This window comes from Pieris rapae, chromosome 4, assembly GCF_905147795.1.
Source record: "Pieris rapae chromosome 4, ilPieRapa1.1, whole genome shotgun sequence".
In the NCBI taxonomy this organism is placed as follows: Eukaryota; Metazoa; Arthropoda; class Insecta; order Lepidoptera; family Pieridae; genus Pieris; species Pieris rapae.
The window spans coordinates 8,005,073-8,026,751 of NC_059512.1; the positions used below are offsets into that span (position 1 = coordinate 8,005,073).

The window sequence follows — 21,679 nt, forward strand, 5'->3', positions numbered from 1 at the left end:
TCTTTGCTCTTTATAATACCAGTATACATGCAGAAAATGATACGAAATCCGTGGATTGTACTGTATTAATAGTATTGTACTGTATTACGTGTAATACAGTACAGGTCAAAAGTAACCATAAGCGACGAGCATGTATGGTAAATTTCATGAAACTGATTGAAGCGAGAGAGGCATGTCAGGATTGCAGCATCTCCACTTCCTCCTGTCAGTTCAGGACGTCAATGTACTAATAAATAAATTCATCAACTGTCCCAACGTGATGTTACATTTACAAGAATGTGTTGATTAAAATTCTGTTAAAATTTAATTTGATACACGGTATTTTATTTTGACGTATATAAAAATACTGTTGCTGTATATAGTTTCATATTTGCCTCAAATTGATGTCATGTGTATACCAGTATGACAAGAACACAACCCATTTCAAGTTGTGTCTGCAAAAAGTAGCCTGTTCATACGAAAACGTGTCATGTACACCAAAGTAAATATTCATTTTATTATGTCATGATTTTAGTTTATTCAAATAATTCTAAGGAAAGTTTATCATAGTTGTGCATTTCGATCAATTTATCGATAAGGTAATAATAGTTTTTTTTCCAATTGTGGTCCTTTATCCAACCATTGGTTTTAAACGTATATTGTATAAAAACCACCCGTGAATCTTTTATTTTAAATATTTTTATGTTATGTTTACGAATAACGTAAATAAATAAATAATTTCATATATTACATTTTACTTTATTCACAGACGTTTTGTGTACTTTTGATTTTGCCAATAGCCGTAAAATATGAACACTTATATATCATGTTGATGCTGAGAGTTAACATAGTTTTTAGTTTAAAGCATTGACAACCAGAATATAATTTAAGTAGAATAAGAGCAAGTATATGAAAATGATTTGGCATGGGTATTGATAAGGTTAGTAAATAGAAATGTATCTACATTATAAATATACATAGCCCAGTTACCTGCATCATGAGCATACCCCACAAACCCATACTTTCCCTCACTTTTACAGCATCACACAAGACAGCCTACAGATATTAGTCACTTAGTGATATGTATTAAATAATTGTTATTGTTTGTTACTTGTTATAAATTGTTGGACATTTATGAAGGTAAATATGATGTATTCCATCTCTGACTTTAATTTTAGCGTATTTTTTATTACTATGCTAGCAGACTTGGCTAAGCGTTGCTGTGGCTAAGGTTTTTGTTATATTAAATAGTAGTAAACTATTTAAGGGAAACGGTAGGAGAACTTATCTGAAAGGCTTATGTGAAAAGTTGGTACTTTTAACACAGCGCCATCTGTTAGAATTGTATCAAATAATAAACAAATATTTGCAATAAAATAATATAACGGGTATAAATTGAGATGTAACTTATCTTTTAAGTTAGACCAAACTGTGTGTGTGCAAATTTGATTGATATCGGTTAGGTGTGTCGCGGAAAAACAACATGCCACGTGATTTATATATATTTTTATTAGCAGTAGGATAAAGAAAAAAAAATAAATATTGTATATGTAAACTTATAAAACTATAGGTACTGACCTATATAAAGAAAATATCGCTTTAAACAACACCAAAACAATGTAAATCACGATCCCTTTGTAAGCCTATAGCGACGTCACTATTTCAATCTGTCGAGTTTTGTATCTCCGAGAAAAATTCTTGCCGCCTCCGGAGGATCGCCATTAGTATATAGGATGTTCAAACTTTAAGGCCAAAGGCCGTTTGAGGTCGAAAAACTTGTAAGATGTTGTATAATGTAAAACATATTTTTACAATTTAAAAATAAACTTTTTACAATTTAAATCACCGTCTCGTTCATATGCGTCATATTCGTGGTATATTATTAATTATTATCCGGTTTTTTGCCGCAAATATATAGAGTTAGTAATGTATATGTTTGTATCACATGTGTGTGGTAAATGAGAATCGTTGGTATGAATTAGTTCTATCATTCTTGGTTGAAAACAGACCCAAACATCCTGTAGAAAGATCCTCGATGCAAATGTTCAATTCGCGTCGCAAGCGTATTTGGAGGATTGTAGATGTGTTGCAAATAGGATCTAAGGGTTGGAATGGAGCTTAGGGATTTACTATTCACAGGCATCCATTAACGACTGAATAAAACGTGTACTTTACGAATATACTTATTGGCTATCCTGGGATGTGTCAAAAGTAATAGTTAACGTATACAAACATCTGTTATCTGTTGATTGTTTGAAAAGTATATTGTCATAACGACAGTGCTTTGAAGAACGCGATTCTGACTGAATTTAGACAGAAATCCCTTCCTTTCCACCTCAACGGCTTGTGGTACCCCATAGCTCTTTCTCTCTGTGGAACACGAGCACCAGGTCTTTGTGGCTACTGTCAGTATTCCGGACCGACACAAGTCAGGACCGGACAAAAATGTTAAGTATAAAAAAATATAGTTTAATAAATAATGGCTGATTAATAAATCGGGAAGGAAATTCACTCACGCAACAATTAAATTCGTAATAAACTATTGTACGGCTATTAATCTCATAGTAAAAGAACACACATTAGAATACAAAATCTTTACCAAAATTTCCAATCAAAAGTTCCTTCTATTCATTTTATAGCTCCAAGTGGAGCTTAAGTATTAAAAACAAACAAAACGTCTTAAAGAACGACCAACTTTTAATACAAATACATGTAATACCTTCCTAATTCGTAAAGGGGCGGTTTAGTTCCTTAATAGGGCAGTAATCGTATCACCGGCTGATAATGCGTTTTTCGTTGATAATACTAACCCGTATTGTCATGATAGCTCGCACCTAATGGCCTGTCAGGCGCAGCCGTCCTTTGTTTTCATATAGATAATTACCTGTCCCTCATACGAGCGCGTTATTAATTGATTACTATTATGTACCATTTTTTGATCGACTGCAAATTTATAGGAAGTTTTTATTTTATGTATAATGGGGAACCAGACAATGTTTCAATCAAAGCCAAATCTACAGTTATAAAGAGGTGAAGTTTCCAATGTTAAGATAAATCTCTGCTCACTATGAAACATTGTCCTGGTAGGAACACAGTTGTAATAGACATAATTTATTGTAATTAATACTTTTTAGCGTTTTTATTTTTATAATAACTTGATATCTACTAACTTTTTTACTATAATTATAGAACAGTTGGCAAACGGGACGATGAGCAACCAATGTTAAGTTCTCATGGATACACTCAATCGTGGCTCGTGAGTGCGTTGCCGGCCTTTTAAAATGCGGCACGCTCTTTTCTTGAAGAACCTTAAGTCGAATTGGTTCGGAAATACTGGTTCCATACTTAGTGGCGGTGCGTGGCAAAATTGAAGAACGTCCAGGTGATACGGGTGGAATTTCGTATTTTGCCTCGATGTCCGATGATGAAACTCAGCTGCAGCTATTAATCCGAAAAACTCCTCTGAACACTCTCCATGGTTAATGCGGTAGAAGATGTAGAGTGACCCCACATCTCTACGTAACGCCAAAGGATCAAGCCGTATTATGTATTATATCTATTTAATGTATCGTAATTCACTTGATAACCTCACAACGCCGTGCTAGTTGGATATCACCTCGACGTCCGCCGTTCCACAACTGCGCGTTTTTCCAGGCAGTTTTTGCCGCGCACCACCACTCTGTGGAACCAGCTGCCAACTGAAGTATTTCCGAACCAATTCGACTTAGGGTCCTTCAAGAAAAGAGCGTACCAATTCTTAAAAGGCCGGCAACGCACTCGCGAGCCCTCTGGCATTGAGGGTGTCCATGGGCGGCGGTATCACTTAACATCAGGTGAGCCTCCTGCCCGTTTGCCCCCTGTTCTATAAAAAAAAAAAAAAATATAAAAATAAGAATAGTTTTAGTTTAGTAATATGAAACTTCCCATATTACATAACTTTATTACTAATTCACTTTATCAACATAGAATCTTCCAAAATTATAAATTTCACTCACAATATAAAATATGTAATGATGGAGCACATATCTAAATATATAAAAGAAAGTCGTATTAGTTTCACCACTTATAACTCAAGATCTTCTGGACCGATGTTACGTATAAGTTATCTTTTATAAGGTAGATTCTTCTCCGCGCCGAATAGCAGAATAAGCAATAAAATATCGGACAAGTTATCTAAGAACAAGAAATAAAATAATTAGCTTTACGTATGCAAAAAGCATGTGGTGCCATCTGTTAACATAAGTACGCATCATTTTACATCGAATTAGTGTCAGTTTAAGAAATTCCGATCTTGAGGTGAATGAGGCGATAACCAGGCTTTGTTCTTGATCGAAGACATTTGTTACCTCATAAAATATGTATATCAGAAAGAACATCGCAATATTGGGGCTAGAGAGAGATCTAATGTGTAAAACTGTCATTCTTCTTTCGCGATTGCAAGCAATAAAACATTTATATATTATATGCAAAAAAAATTGTATTAATGTCCTTTAAGAAATCCTAAGTTAAGTTTTACTAAGTTAACACGATATTAGTATGCGGAACGAGGCTAGACGGGTCAGGTAAAATAAAAGTACTTTTTAGAGAGAAGAGATTTCCCTCATTTATATATCTACAGCCTAGATACTGTGTCGTCATTCCATTACCGTTTTTATCAAAGAGAATACGAAATCACATAGCATACCTTCATAAACTCTACTGAACGGTATTGTCTAGCATAACGTAGACACACGTCAATGAACACAATACATTTATTCTACTCACACGTAAGTTGTGTCTTTGTACGTGACATTTTCCGTTAAATTACCATTTCACAAGTATATTTCAATGATTTTACTTAGGTGTAACAAAGTTTCGCTGCGGTAATAGTGGGTTTAAAAATTATTACAAAAGTAGTTTTTATTATTTTTGAGTAATTATTATTAAAAAGCTTAAAGTTAGTTTTAATAAAATGTAATTATTGCTTGCAAAAACAAGATACAACTCTTATAATTCAAAATAATAATATAATAATGACTTTGTGAATTTAATCTTACTTTATGATATAGATATTTCCTATAATAATTATAGATATTATAATATGGGATTAATGCTATGCGTACCAAACAAGAGTGAAAACCACAAATATCTAAGTTTTGTACTAGAATCATTAAATCGAATTCCACTATAAGCCCTCATTGTTATCAAATAAATTACTATTGAATAACTGTATTAAATAGATTTCGGTAAATAGAACAGCTGAGGTAACTAAATTAATATAATTAAATCACGAACGTTGATTAGTGTCAGTTGCTTTGCTTGCGCAGTTGTCGCCCATTTATTAGAATTTCTCGGAATTTGCACTGGAAAGGTCTGAATTAACAAACGAACATCCGTAATGTAATTACAGGACTAATAAGGTTTAGTCATATTATATGGAAACAGTTATATAGTTATAATATAACGACATAAACTATTAATTCCCAATTAATATGTCGTTACATTTCACATAGTTTTGACGTATGTCATGAATTTCTGGCCACGGCTAAGCGGAGCACGATAATTCAATTCTCGATTCAAATAATTTGATTATTTTTTTTAAGTTTGTATTATCACTGTTTTCTGTACATACTTAATTTCGCTGTTCGTGACCGCATGTTGTAGGGATGGCACTGTTTATATTTTAGTATGTACGTCAATTTGTTTGTATGTCTTAATGTTGTGGTCCAAAAAGGTAGTAATAGTTACAAGAGATATAATTACAGAATGCTGTTAAATCTACTGCTGGGCCCGAACCACCTGGATATGTTTCTGGATCACCCATCTTATTATAGGAAAGGCATTTAGTACTTGTTTTTTTGTTGTTATTTTTGCTTGTTTTATCTTTTTTATTGTTTATTTATGTAATAACGTTGTATACTTATTTTGTGCACGCTCTCCGTACAGTGGTTCAAATTTGTGTACCTAACATACTATTTTTTTGACTAATGTGTGGCCTATTATGTGTCACTATAATATTATTTCAGTCTATCTATACTTTCTCTACGTATGTTTTACAGAGGAAATTTATAAGTTTGTACTTAACTCAAAAACTGCTGGCCTGATTAAAAAAATACTTTAATCAATATAGAGCTGATTGTTAACGAGTTATAGAGGCTTTAATATCACGGTACAATCAATAGAAGCGATACTCCAATGAAAAATGTTTATAAACGTGAAAAAATATTTTCTTATAAAAGCTTCCCTCAATTTTTCTGTGTACTGGAGATTTTAGAAACTAGGTTGTATTGATTGAAAAAGGGTATTATATAATTATTTTACGACGAAATTTATAATTGACTTCTATTTCAATCAATTGTGTTTGTTTGAGTTTGACTGATGCTACAGTATAGGTATATTTTATAGGCCGTATCATCGATTCGACATCGACATCATCGCAGTCGCCGGGATTACCTGGCCGCGCCTGGCCCGCGACAGACGCGAGTGGAACCGGAAGGAGGAGGCCTATGTCCAACGGTGGACACACCAAAACTTAACTGAACGACGTTTTATCATCCCTAAATTTTAAAGTTTTTTTGGAAATAAAGTATTAATAATTATTATTATTATCATCGATTGGGTTTTTGGCGAGTAAATGATTGGTTAAACACAGTAATTTAGAGCTTTTGACTTTCAATATAAATTATATAAGAAATACAAAGAAATCAGAGAGTGTAATTGGTTTGTGGCTTAGGTGGGGTTAGAGATTTATAAAAACCCGCAACTTTTGCTATCTTTTTAACCGTTTTTTTAACCTTTTTAGTTTTTTCTCTACCGTATAATCAATATTAAAAATTGCATTTTTTACCACTAACCTCCTCGGTATTTCAGTCTCTACTGGAGATCTTCAAGTGGAACTCTTGCGCAATAAAAACGATGCTTCAAGCTTATTAATTGGTAATACCGCTAGCAATTAAAACGATGCATTAATATCGATCTAATCTCATTGCATGAGTTATGTTTGATTCTTGACCACTGATTTATAGCCATGAATAAAAAAACCGGTGCTGATAATGGTGTTTTAGATTTGACCGAATTGACTCATTACGTATACTATTGGTAAGTTGGTCTATTAATGATTTAAATTATAAAGGTCTTATAAATGTATTGATAGGCTCTGTTTCTCTATGCTTTAAAAAGTATTTTGTTTTATTGATATATAATTGATTTGCTGTACTTATTTTAAGTTTATTGTTAATAAAATTGAAATAAAATTGATAGAGATATATATTAGGTCGTAGAGTTAGTTCATGTGAGAACTTTATACTTATTTATTAAAATACAAAACCTTATATTCTGTTCCATATAATATACATAGTATTAATGCGTTTTAAGATCTAAGTGTAGAGAATGAAACTACTAATAAACTACTAAAACACTTTGTAAGACATATTGGTTGGTATTTTTGGTTCTAGTGGCTGGCTTCATTGCGCAAAACCCCAATTGAAAATAATAATAATTTTAGGTTTCATTCACCCTTCAAGAGTAATCGTTCATTTAATAAGCCAGCTGGTATAAACGGAAATTGACTTTTTTCGCAATTTAATATTCAAGACGAGGAATTGTTGCGGTGAAGTTGGCATACAAAGGAGTTTGTCTGTTCGTGACTAAGAAATTTTAATAGAAAAATGTAAAAGTGTGTTGCTATGGAGGGATCCAGTTAAATATATATTGTTCCTTAGTTTGTATCAGTCATTGTATCATTTCTTAAAGCATTTCAATAAATTATTAAGGCTATAGATTTCAAACTATTCCCCGTATTATGGTTAATTTTTATTAACTGGCAATACAAATATCCAAGACAGCGACTCTTACTGGCCAAGAAAAGTATGTGGCACTGTTAATAGTTTGTGGTCAGTCATCTGTCATTATCTTGATAGGTTGTTCTGTTCAATAAGCCGTTCGTTTGGTAATTGATTTGATTTTTATGAAGTTAAATTAAGTGACTTAATAATAAAACTACGTCTCTTATAGACACTTTTTATTTATACAATATACGATTTAGGGTCAATACTATAATTAAAAAATACTCTAGTACATCCGTCGATCATTAAACTTAATATTATTTATATAATTTGCATTGTACATAAGTACCTATAGAAAAAAGGGTTAAAGTATCATAGTAACATAATTATGGGCTGGAAAAACGATTTAAATTATTTTCGCAAATCGAGTTATTATAGTGATAGTAACTTAAGCCTTATCGTAAAATTAGCGAAAGACAAGATGAATTTTAATCGAATCGTGTAAAACAATGGTTCTAATGCTATTGTTCTGAAGGTTTTAAGGTAAATCCATTGCTAAAGTTCTGGGCTTTGTATAGAAGATTCAGTTAATTCAACAGTAATTATCGGAATATTGTCAGATTATTTTCGTAGTGTAACCACGGTATTGTTGAAGGATTTCATTATTTCGCCCTTATAAGCCTGCCCCAAATATTGCTTCGAAAATCATATAAAAAGAAAGCGCGTCCTTCTTTAGTATCAATAGGAATACCTAAAACATGGTATTTTCATGTTATATTTCTCGTGCTCTAATGTATTATGATTCAATTGGTTAGTACTTCTTCTTAAAGGGGTAAACGTGAGACCTGTTGTTAATTGACACCTCCGCCCATGGACACTCAATGCCAGAATGTACACGAGTGCGTTGCCGGCCTTTTAAGAATTGGTATTCTCTTTTTCTGAAGGACCCTAAGTCGAATCGGTTCGGAAGTACTTCAGTGAGCAGCTAATTCCACATAGCAGTAGTGCGAGGCACAAATAAAACATAACATACGCTAGTCATTCTTAGCGGTTACCAAATTAAAATTTGAGGTTCGAAAAAAGAACATACCAAAGTAATATATCATACCTTGAAATAAGCTGCGTAGAGATGAACAACCTGAAAATAAAAACAACTATTAAATCTGAAATCTAAAGCAAGATTTACACTTAACCGATATCCATACAAATTTACCAACACGTTGTACTTGAGATATCTCGCAATTTATGTGACTACTCGACACGGTTTCACTTTGTTCTTATAACAAGGAGATAGGGTTCAAATTCGTTCGTTGAGATCCAGTGTAGCAGCATCGTTGGCTACCGACACCGCTCGTTGTCACCAAAAGATATATGATGTTGTGTCTCTATATACAACGATGTGACAAGCTAATTCCCTTGCCTCCTAGTACAAATCTATTGCAGCTTTCAAAAGAAAATTGGAACATAAGTTTAATATATAATGTGTGATTTTTAGCACCTAGTGCTGTATATAAATAAATATTTACTTTTACATGTATTATATAATAGTTGGATGTAAATATTTAACCATCGTTAATTACGCTCTTGAATAATTTTCCTAAGCATTTCAACTAGTATTTTTGATATAGGGTCTAATAAGATATTATATGTTTATTTAATTCAGACAGAGAGAACATAACGCCGACATTGCCTTCGCTGCAGGCTCCATTCTAGTCCACGCTCTATTCTTGGACTTGAATTGATTCAAAATACTTCAGTGGGTAGCTGGTTCCACATAGTGGTGGTACGCGACAAAAACTGCTTAAAAGCTGCTGATGAGGCATGACAGACGTCGAGGTAAAGGCAGTATTAAATTCGTTGAGACAACATTCCTGATCCCGGGTATCGAACGACTTAGAGAAGAATATTTATTGATAAATGGGATACAAAGATATGGAAATGATACCTATGTATATGATCTCTGAAAGCGTTTAGTCCATTAGAGTCCCGTAAAGGGCCATGGGACATGCCTATTTGTGTGTATTAAATTAATATTTTATGCTTTTAAATTTTTAAGTAAAACTAAATAATTCCTGTGGCAAACACAATTATTGTTTCTCATAATTGTATAGAGACCAGATAGTACAGGACTTTTCTTTATTAAGAGTTTTACAACCTTAAAATGTAATAATTTAAGTCCCTTTAGGCAAGGTTCCGAAGATACTGACTGCGTTCCCCCTTTGAATAGCTGGACTAATTCTTTGTCCGAGGTAGCTGCCAGCTCTTCGGTCTCCTGTGATGTCGACTAACCTATTTGATTAGAATTAACTACAATTATATTTTTATTAGAAAATAAATATTTGGATAAACTGTTTTATAACATATGTCACTAATATATAAATGGGAACAAATAATACGTGTGCTATAATTATAGGATTCTAATTACTAACTTGAGAAAATCAAATGTTTATAACATTATAACAAAAGTATGTCAAATGTAACATGTTTTATTGCCCTATAAAAGTTGCGTTGATAATCTGTGATGGATGAGCTATTAACCTCATGTTACTTCCATAATTGACTTCAAATGAGTCCTGCCCATATGCAGCTTGGGTGCTTAATAGCATCTATTTCCGATAGCAATAAAGATGTTATTATTTACAGTTTATCTCATACATGCGGGTGATATGTCAGAGAAATGTTTGGCGTGTGTTTTTTATTTATTTATATTGTACTCCTACAGCTAACACAAAATACATATAATAACAAACAAATAAGTTTTTTATTTATAATATCTTTTTTTCTGGTATTTTGGAGCTGTTTTAAGCAAAAAAATGACTCTTAGAGTTCACTTATATTGTGGAAATATCGAGTAGTAAAAATCTCAATTATATCTTTTATTTAATTTTTTTCTCTTTGATTACTGTTATGTTGTGTGTCTATGTGTGTGTTTTGTTTGTAATAAATAATAATATGTCTATGTCTAAAAAACCGGAATTCGTACATTATCCACGACTTAGTATAGACAATCACACACGTGACTATATACTCTGTAGTCCAAAAAGTATACGACTGTTCCTTATTAAAATTGTATTTCAGTGGAATACTATTTAGTCAATAATATTAACTATCGTAGAATAAGAGTATAAAAACAAAACCATTTCATATGTATTTGAATGAATTGAACTGCAATTATCTGATCTATAACGTATAGGAAGGTGATTAAATAGTTCAATAATCATGGCGTAACAATTTTTTGCATACACGTAATGTTCTGTATACACTATTTTTTGAGTATTTACAACACAATCGTGAATGACAAAATATTTAAATTTTGTACATGTAATTTGTTTAAGTCCGGGCCTATACATTTTGCATTAGCTTTGTCATTTCCTTTGCTAATAGTCCAAAAAACAACACAAAATTGATTTGATTCCTAATTAGTATCCAATAACCAAGAACACGAAATAATAAACACGAATCTCTACGAAACAGGAGTTCAATAATTATTTTTCGCCTTGAGATCAAAGTGTTCCCAAGTATTTCGATACTAAACAATATTTCCGCAAAATCCGTGTTATTTTCTACTTTGTTAATTTGTTATTGTTTGATTATTATTCACTTTGAAACTGTAATTAAACAAAAGAGCAAGAATTACAAAGACCAATAAGCTTGGGGAATTTCCGAATAATGGTAGCTAATAAAATATGGTTTATTTTTTAATATTTTTACGTTCCAATAATAATTTTCCTCTTTGATACAATCTTATGTTTTATTTTAATATTTATATTATGAGCAGTGTTGGCCTTGTGGCTTTAGCGTGTGACCTTCATACCTGAGGTCGTAGGTTCGATCCCGGGCTGTGCACCAATGGACTTTCTTTCCATGTGCGCTGAACATTTGCTCGAACGGTGAAGGAAAACATCTTGAGGAAACCGACATGTCTTAGACATAAAAAAGTCGACGACGTGTGTCAGGCACTGGAGTCTGATCACCAACTTGCCTATAAGATTTAAATTTTTTTATCATGAAACAGCTTCAGAAATCTGAGGCCAGGACTTAAGAGGTTGTAGCGCCACTGATTTAATTATTTTTAATAATATTTTTTGGAACAGGCTAATAGATAGAAGCTCTATACATTTAGAAGTCACAAAAATGGGTAGACGATTTCCTATCTCATCATTTTAGACTCTACTGAGAAGCCTTTACTTCAATAGTTCTATCATATGTTTAAACTTAGACTCCATAAATGAATATACATTTTTAAGTTCTAGAAATCATTAATTCTCTAAACAGCTTTGTGCAGTAACTTGAGCAGGGAATTAAACCAATGACGATTAATAAGTGATACACCCCGTATCTACTACTTTTAGACTAGTACTTATAATCTTCCCCGTAATCATCACTTTCGAAGAGTAATTTCTTTTGTACTTCTACTTTAGAAAATCTCCCAGACTCCCACGTTTAAGTTTTGTTTTAGAATTGGTAAATCTAAACACCAATTTACTTTCTATGTGCGCATTTATAACGCGTTCGTACGGTGAAGGAAAATTTCGACTATTAGCAAAGGAAACGACGAAGCAAATGCAAAATGTATAGGCCCGGACTTAAATACATTCCATGTACAAAATTTAAATATTTCGTCATTCACAAGTGTGTTGTAAGTACTCCAAAAATAGTGTATACAAAACATTACGTGTATGCAAAAAATTGTTACGCCATGACTATTGAACTATTTAATCACCTTCCTTTACGTTATAGATCAGATAATTGCAGTTCAATTAATTCAAATAGTGTTTAAAAAAATACATACCTATCAAATGGTTTTGTTTTATACTCTTATTCTACGATAGTTAATATTATTTCCGTTTCTTAGTGCTCTCCAGTATGGACCTTATAAGGAACACGCCTTCTCTTAAGACACTACGAATTAAGAAAACAAATCAAATTACCTAAGAAGTATAGAATTTCGCGGAGGATTTCTAATTTGAAATGCTAAGTTAAACGAAAGTTTGTCAGGGTGTTGGCGTTACTAGGGAATCAGTTTTCAGTAGATTTCTTATATATAGAGGAAATCTGGGCAAACTGTTAATTTTACCGTTAGAGACGGAGACTGGGAGACCAGTTTCTGGTGCTGTGGATTCTTATGGCTGAAAATTTTAGCCATAACAGGCCACACTCGGCGATTTTGGCTAATCTTATTTAAAATTCCACCCCATCAAATTGCCGCCAGTTATTCAAGGAGCTGTTGATTTTTTCCCAATCGATTTAACTAAATCCGGGTATTTGAGACAAAAACCCCCCTCAAAATGTTTGGCAATTGGCAATAAATAATCTAATTAAACGTGGTAATTCAGTTTTACATAGTAAAAAAATAATACAATGTTATAACATTAAGCATCAATATAATATATTATTAAAAATAATAGTATTTATTATTATAGTAATCAGTATATACAGCGCAAACACGAATGCCGCAAAATAAATATTATTCAGCTTTCACTCAACATTTGCTTTATACATAACGTGGAGTAAATATGAAGGAATAGGAATTTGTAAGTGATTCTAAGTATTGAGTCATATCTATAATATTACAGCCGTAATTTCTGTTACTATTCCTCGCTTATTTTCTCGCTAAGTTAGAAGTCTTTGTAAATTACACTTCAGCTTTTCTGAGAATTTTTTTGTGATTTATTTCTCGATAATGTAATATAATTGGCAATTTATAGTGGCATTTATAATTGGAACAAAAAGTTTTATAAAAAAATTAATATCATCAATATAGTTATTTTTTATTTAAAATAAGTACTTGATTCTTATCAATAAAACAATATCAAGATTAATTATCATTGTTTAAAGACAATGTATTAAATTTAATGTAATAAAATATAATTAAAAACCGTATTCGTAACACGGAAATGTCTTAGTAATCTTTGCATACATCCTATGGAATTTGGTATCTATACCAAATTATTACATAAAATCACACGTACCTCCCATAGGATTGAATTATTAATCGAATTCTCTATTAGAGGGTACAGGTTAGCGGACGAGATTCAAAGGGATTAATCTTATATAACCTATTTTAATATTTAACCAAGACATTAAGTTCTGGGTAAACTAGAGCGCAGGGTTGCCAGTCACTTATATGGTATCATAGATTGGATCATTTTGTTTATAATTATCAGAAAAGGTAAATATTTTTTTCTAAAACAGTTGCCTTTTAGTATTATTTTATTATTTACGTTTTACTCAGATAGAGTATATTTGGAATTCTTATAAAAATTTATGAATTAAGAAAAATCTTATTTGAAAAATAGTGTGTCATGTTTATCCCGGAAGAACTGTGTTCGGTGCGGGAAACACACAGAAATAATTAAAATCCAAAAAATTACTACTCTTGAAATTATTTTTTCCGATAAAAACTGGTCTAAAACATCAATAAAAATGGACTAAATTCGAGTAGATAATGTTATTTATTTTATTGATTACATGAAGTTTATGTTATTATTATATTGAATCATAGTATACGACCTTCTCTCCTTCTTAGGTTGGCATTTTCCAATCTTTTCCCGCTAACTATTTTATTTCACCTTCCCAGGATTCTGATGGGCGTCTTCTCCTTTTTTTCCTCCATGGACCATTCCAAGGTAGGATATTTTTAACAACACAATTGGACAATATGATCGACCCATTTCCATTTTTTTAGGGCTATCTGTCTGCCTGTTTTATTTTTGTTAGTTTTTGTATTAAATTATGATTCACTTTGTTTTTAATTTTCTGCTGAATAATATAACAACCTATAACATAGCCCCTTACATTACTGCAGTCATCGTTATTAGCAATACTCTAAAGATATTTATTATTATTTCTGCATATCTTAACCTTTGAACTGATTTGGGAAAGCTAGTAGAAAGGTTAAACGTTGGTGAATAATGTATATTATTATGTAATTATTTACTATGACATATAAACACTATTAACTTAAAGTACTATTAATTGTTAACGCTTTGGGCCATATTTTAAATATTCCATACCCGGAGGGGGTATTTTGTCATACTATGATCTTGAGGATTAAAGTCTAAATCACTACATATACGTCAAATACCTGTCAAGAGTACTTACCACGATTCCTATATTTTTTTCCCTTGAGAAATGCATATTCTGAAAAAGTACTAAAACAATTTCTATGAAATTTAGAGTATTGCATATGTTAATGTTTCCTTTTGAGACATTAAAAAACACAGAGAAAACCTAATAAACTAACTATACTAACCTAAAAAAACTAAATATACGTCAATTAAAGAACCTCCTTGAACCTTAAAGAAGAAAAACACACATAAAGGTGTAGCGAAAACGGAGCATCATTATCACAACATACACGACAGAAAATTCCATAGTTCCAATTTTTAGTAATAGCTAATTAAAATTATTAATGTGAGGGTTAATGGGGTTTCTGTAACATAACCTAAACCGCAGACTAACGGCTCTACTGACCCTATAATAATATGTTGTTGGTTTGTGACACTGCGTTAACGGTACGTGCATCGAAAAACCACATGTTTGTAAAATCGATTAATCTTGTATGCCATATTTTAGCATATTTTTTAAAGTTTTATTCAATGCTTATATTTCAGCGTTGAGCGAGCATTGTTGGCCTAGTGGCTTCAGCATGCGACTCTCATCCCTGAGGTCGTAGGTTCGATGCCCAGCTGTGCACCAATGGACTTTTTTTCTATGTGCGCTTTTAACGTTCGCTTGAACTGTCAAAGAAAACATAGTGAGGAAACGGCCTTGCCTTACACCCAAAAATTCGACGGAGTGCGTCTGTTTGCCTTTTAGTTTAACAAATGATCATTAAACAGATACAGAAATCTAAGGCCCAGACCGTTAGATAACGTGTTATATACTTTATTTACGTGCGTAAAAGTAGTATTTATATAAAAGTTATTACTTATCACTGATAAATCCTTGACTAACAAATGAAATTTATTATTTATTTAAACAAAGGAGAATTCTTTTGTTTAAATAAATAATCCATAATTGTGGGCAGTACAATTTTTCCATAATTTATTGCAGTAAAGACACTGAACAGAAGTTTAAGAAAACTATTGTACTTTTGTAGTTAAGGATGCGAAACATAACTAAGACGTGGTATATTCAAGCATTTTAAATTTAAATGTTTGTTTCGTCTAAGGAAGACATAGGTATTTACATTAATACTGATCGTCAGAAGTTCTTTAACGGAACCAGCTGCCCACTTAAGTATTTCCGAACCAATTCGACTTAGGGTTCTTCAAGAAAAGAGCGTACCAAATCAAAAAAAGGTCGGAAACGCAGTTGCGAGCCATATGAGTGTCCATGGACAGCGGTATCACTTCACATCAGGTCAGCCTCCTGTCCATTTGCCCCATATTATACCTACGTGTCACAAGATTATTAAATACATTAACGCCTTATAGTATATTTATTAATAATATTATATTTATTTTTATTTCTCACAAAAACATATACAATAATTGTCATTCTTCTTTTTTCATTCCTTATAATTCAATATATATATATATTATAATCAGAATATGATTTTGTCCCATTCGGTGTCGAGACCCTTGGTCCTAGCGCTATCAGGCTTTTAAAGAAAATATCAAAACAGGTGAGTTGATATCACAGGAGATGGAGAGTTGGCAGCTACCTCCGACAAAGAATTAGTCTAGCAACTCAAAGGGGGAACGCGGCCAGTATCTTCGGAACATTGATAAAGGGCCTCCTTATAATAATATTTTAGCTATTATATTAAAAGGTTATATATTGTTATTTTTGTTATTAAAGAATGGTTTTTAGTTATAATTACATTATTTATTTATAGTTGTACCGGAATTTGTATTAAATCTTACACGTATCTTTATACTTTGAATTTAATAAAGCAATTCTCGCATAAGTAGAACTTATGAGGTTTCACAGGATTACACCGCTTCCGAGTTCCACTTTAATCAACGTCTCTCCAATTTCCTGCAGACGAGGTGTAGATAGCAACACCTAGTAGGGTTTCTGCAACTTAATAGATTTTCACGGGCTGATGTTACACCTTTAAGTTTCAATTAATATAATATCCTTCCTACTATACCAATTAGTAGTTTTTATTTTACACAAAAATTACTAACTTGAATGCATAAACATTTGTCAAACTACTTTATTTGTGTTTGAACTTGGTTTTGTATTGAGACTATTTGCATGGCGAGTAAGAAAATAGCAGCAATCTGGTCGAATTTATTGTTTCATCGAAAACCAAAATCAGGATGACTCATGAAGTATAATAGTAGACTTACGGCAAAATCAGGAGTAATATTAACTATATTGATAACGTTTTATCTTGATCTGCGTTTACCGTGATTTATTTTAATCAAATAAAACTTTCTGGTTGAACTGATAAAATTGTCTTTTGTTAGGTTGAAATTTAACGCCCATTTAAACTGCATAAAAGATTATAAGTAAAAAAGCAGTATACAATATTTTATTTATGTAGACATAAAATGTGACACCTAAAAATATTGGTATACAAAAAACTAAAATCAGGAAAAACTGTGATTTTAAATTAATGTTTAAATCAACATTTGCGCAATTTTATCATTTAACTTAAATTATATTTTACGAAATAGAATTTATTTCTTACGGGATTTTCGATTTAATTAAAATAACAAAGATAAGCAGTTTAGATAAACCTAAGCAAATAAAGCCAAGAAGGTAAGCCTCTGAAATTTGTACCTCTTATGAATTATTACACGAATGGTTTGCGAATTTGTTTTAGACTTGCTTGCTTGCTTAGTGTCTAGACGGTCTTCACACAGTTTTACAATGCCTTAATCGATACATTTTAACTCTAACCCATTTATTCATAAAAAAACGAACTCAGTCCAATTACACCGTACCAACAAAAGCGCTCTTCCGTCACTTTTTATCTTAGCGTAAATACAATTTGACGGAGAGAAACAAAAGTGTACTTTAGTTGAAATGGTGCAATATCGTTGATTGTGTTTGTATGAGGGCGTAAATCGAATATATGTGTACACAACACATGTACAAATACATAAAGCCTACTTTGCCTATTGTAAATTAAAGCAAGTTACCATGAACAGTCCTTTTTTTTACCTTAAAACCTATTTACCACCATTTGTGTGTGCAACACGTACAGCAACCCCTCTTACATTGTTTTATCGTCTCAATATCCATAACATGACTAATTTTACTTCCGAATTATTCTCAGAACGGAATTAAGTTATAAGGAGTGAATATCTTCTAAATATACGTATGCATATTAAAATTAAATGTTGTTCGTTGGTCCCGCTACAACTCGAATGTGGGTGAGGCGATTTGGCGAATAATTTTTTTTATTAAAAACTGTTCCCATCTATATATATTTAAAGTCTATTATCTTTTTAGAAATAAAATACAGTCACTTAGTTGTCATCTTGGAACATTATAAAATCAAACTAAAATATAAAATTAGGGGCATATACATACGGGCTCTAACAAAACATCTCTATATGGTATGAAAGTGTCGTAGGCGCGTATTCCTTTTGTAAATACATTTGAATAACATTCTAATGACTTTTACATGTAACACTTATCGCGCTTTATATCTTTGATTGTATTTGATTATCATTTTTGTCAAGTAACATTATCTTCTATCTGTTGACACAGCACTATCTATAAAGAATTTGTGTTTAAAGATTATAATTATAGTTAATATAATCTGTTACCTGATCTGACCTTTGCTGAAAACTCTCAAAAATGAAAACTAGCTGCCCCCGCGAACTTCGTTTCTCCATAATGTGATTTGACTATCTTTTTAGTACATACCAACTTTTGCTATGCTACCCCAGATAATGTTTTGGAATGGTTACTTTTTATGTGAATTTGTGAATTTTTGTCTATGAGAGCTCAAGTCATAACAAATCAAAAAGGGGGGTGCAACGTAGAGGTATTAAAATTAAGGGTTGTATGTCTTTTTGTATCATAAGAAAAATTAATATTTTTTTTCTAACGAAACTAGGGGTAGATTACCCTTAATATGTATTTTATGGGGGATGAATAATAATTAATAAATGTTGCCCGATATGCACACAAAATTTTACACATTTCGTAGGAGTTAAATTACAAACACCGTGACACGAGAATTTTATACTTTAGAAGATATCGTTTGGTTATTTAATCCAAAACAAAGTGTCTTTTAGAATGCTTTCAAAACTCTTTATTATCAGAACAAGGAAGGATATTATTTTATACATTAAAAGATCACTCGCTTGTGACATATTGTCTGGCGCGATATTGCAACAATCAATAATGGGCCGGTACAATACAGTTCGCGAAGTAAATATTTTTCTACTGCTTTATTTGGTTTACTTTGAAACTTCAATAACATTGGGTAACTGAATGGTAACAAAATAAGATCGTCCACTATTGACCTTTAAAGAATCTTATCCGATGAATTTTTATTTCCTAAGAATAGACAATTATTTTCTCTGTCGTTTGTATTTCTATAATTATTTGTATTCTTTTTTCTGTTATTTTGTAGTTCATTGTTGGATTTTCTTATTGATTGAATATTTATGAAAGTTAAGTACTTATAACTTGAACTCTGAGGTTTATATAGAGAAAAATCACAGAAAACCCTAAAAAGTTTTCATTACGATAAACCGAACCGTCTCTGGGGTAGCATAGCAAAATGTTATATGTTGATATATATGTACTAAAAATGTAGGCAAAATGCATTAAAGAGAAATGAAGTTCGCGGGGTAGCTAGTAAATGATAAGATTAAGACAGTAGTAGGTACTCAGAGGCTTATCTCTATATATAAAAGCTCTATATATGGCATGTAATATCCAATGCAATAACGGTTCAAGGATGCAAAGAACGGTGAAGGCCCTTTCTTATCTTTCTATATTTTTTATACAAAATTTGCTAAATATATACTAAACATAATGAATGACTATGAGTAGGTTGTCAATTTGATAGGAACCTAAAAATATCGATCGTTCTGGGTTCAATTCCGAGCGAAACAATAATTGTTATTTTTTGTGTCCTATTCAGAAATGATCCCTTCCCGCATCAAACAAATAATCATTTGTTTTAAAAGTTAACAAGCTTTCCGCCCGATATAATACTAAAATAGTTTTAATCATCAATTTATGTGAGTTTTTATAAAAACAAACTCTTAAAAGTTACTTTAGTATAAGAAGGTAGTTTGAGAAAATCTCTTTTAAAAGCTTCCAAGAACGTTTTATAAGATTGTTCAAGCCTTAATGGCGAATCTATCCGCAAAAAGGCGATGTAATTACATCATTATATCAAAGGAGATTTCCGTTTTGTCTCGCTTAAACAAAGCCTTGTATTTGGAAAATGTACGCTTGTCATCACAATGGAAGTATATCTAATTTAAATGTATAGTAGAAGAAACAGCATTGTCCTAGTACCTTCGGTATGCGACTCTTATTCTAGAGATCGTAGGTTCAATCCCAGACTTTGCACTAATTGATTTGCTGTGTAACAGCACATCTAACACTTAGTGTTACGTCACAAAGAATCCGGCTTGTATCAAATACAAAAAAAGTGCGTGCGTACAAAGTACACAATCATGTCAACTTATTTGTAAATTAATTATTATTAAGGTAAATACTAGTATATAATCTCTCCCTGTATTTGCATATCTATATTAACATACTGTATATGTGCTTATGATAATATAAATAAATAAAAGGCGTTTACTGCACAAGATGTTATGCGATAGAATTTCCATCTAATATGTAACATGTTCAAAACGAATACTTCAACCAATAGCGTGTATTTTTTCTCGCTCTCCCTTTGTCACTCTTACTCGTTCTCTACTTTTCTTTGACAAAAATGCATTCGTCTCGTAATAGTAATAGATGGCACATCTTATACAGAAGATCCGTATCTTAACGGAGGAAAAAAGAGGATCAGAAAAGAACGGAAGCAGCTGAAGGCCTTTGTGTCACAGGACACTGATCACCAAAACCTGCACATCTATTGTAAATAAACTTACGTTATCTAACTAAAACGTGTTTATACATATTGTACTGGATATCAGCAATAAAGCTCAATATTAATACTAAGACAGGTCTTTAGCATTTTTATATATATGTTTTATTTTAAATCGCCACCAAATTTTGCTTTAGTAGATAAGTGCTTAATTTTAAAATGAATTTCTCTTCCGTTTCACTATGAATGCAAAAATAACAAATAAAAGATATAACCGTAGAATATAGCCACAAGTACTAGGATAGCGTTAAGGCTAATAAAACGCGACGGTATAAAAGCGATAAAAAGTTTTGAAATTTTTCAAGTAATCGTAGTGTCTAGTGCGGACAGGAACAAAACCAATTGCTTGCGATTCCTTTATTGTTAAACTTTTGTAACGTGGTTAATGCGATGTGGAAAATGTTAAGGCATTATACACATCTTTACGAAGCTTTTCTAACTTTGCTAATATTCGTTTTTTATGATAAATAAAATGTTAATTATCATTTAAATTACAATAAATAGGACGTATATAGATAACTGTGTTAATAAATATAATCTATTCTTATATATTTTATAATCATTTTGAACCGGATTCAGAATTACAATTTCAAAGCATTTAAATAAATTCTTAAATTGCATGCAACAAACGATTGAAATTGATTGTACATACAATGTATTCCATCTTTGGCTATTCGATGTATAAACAAAATAAAATTATATACAGTTTATTCCCTTTAATCGATTTTAATTTCGTTACTTAGCTATAAATATTTTAAAATACACTGCACATCAAGGTACTAAGAATTAACTTTTAGTTATAAAGCATTTTCAAAGAAAAACAGCGATTTCAGTTTCGCCACTAAAATATCGGGTAAACAAGTTTTTTTCACCACACGTCCATTTTACAGGAACGGGCGTT

General features: G+C 31.8%; 1 protein-coding gene across 6 annotated transcripts in view; it reads right to left on the reverse strand.

Annotated features, from left to right (window-relative positions):
• Positions 1 to 21,679, reverse strand: part of LOC111003058 (collagen alpha-1(XVIII) chain) — a 122,255-nt gene that overhangs the window by 56,324 nt on the left and 44,252 nt on the right. For all 6 annotated transcript variants that reach the window (XM_045627972.1, XM_022273414.2, XM_022273415.2 and 3 more), the window contains exon 2: positions 8,851 to 8,880. In XM_045627972.1, coding sequence (XP_045483928.1) covers positions 8,851 to 8,880 — 30 coding nt within the window. The remainder of the gene's footprint in view (positions 1 to 8,850; positions 8,881 to 21,679) is intronic.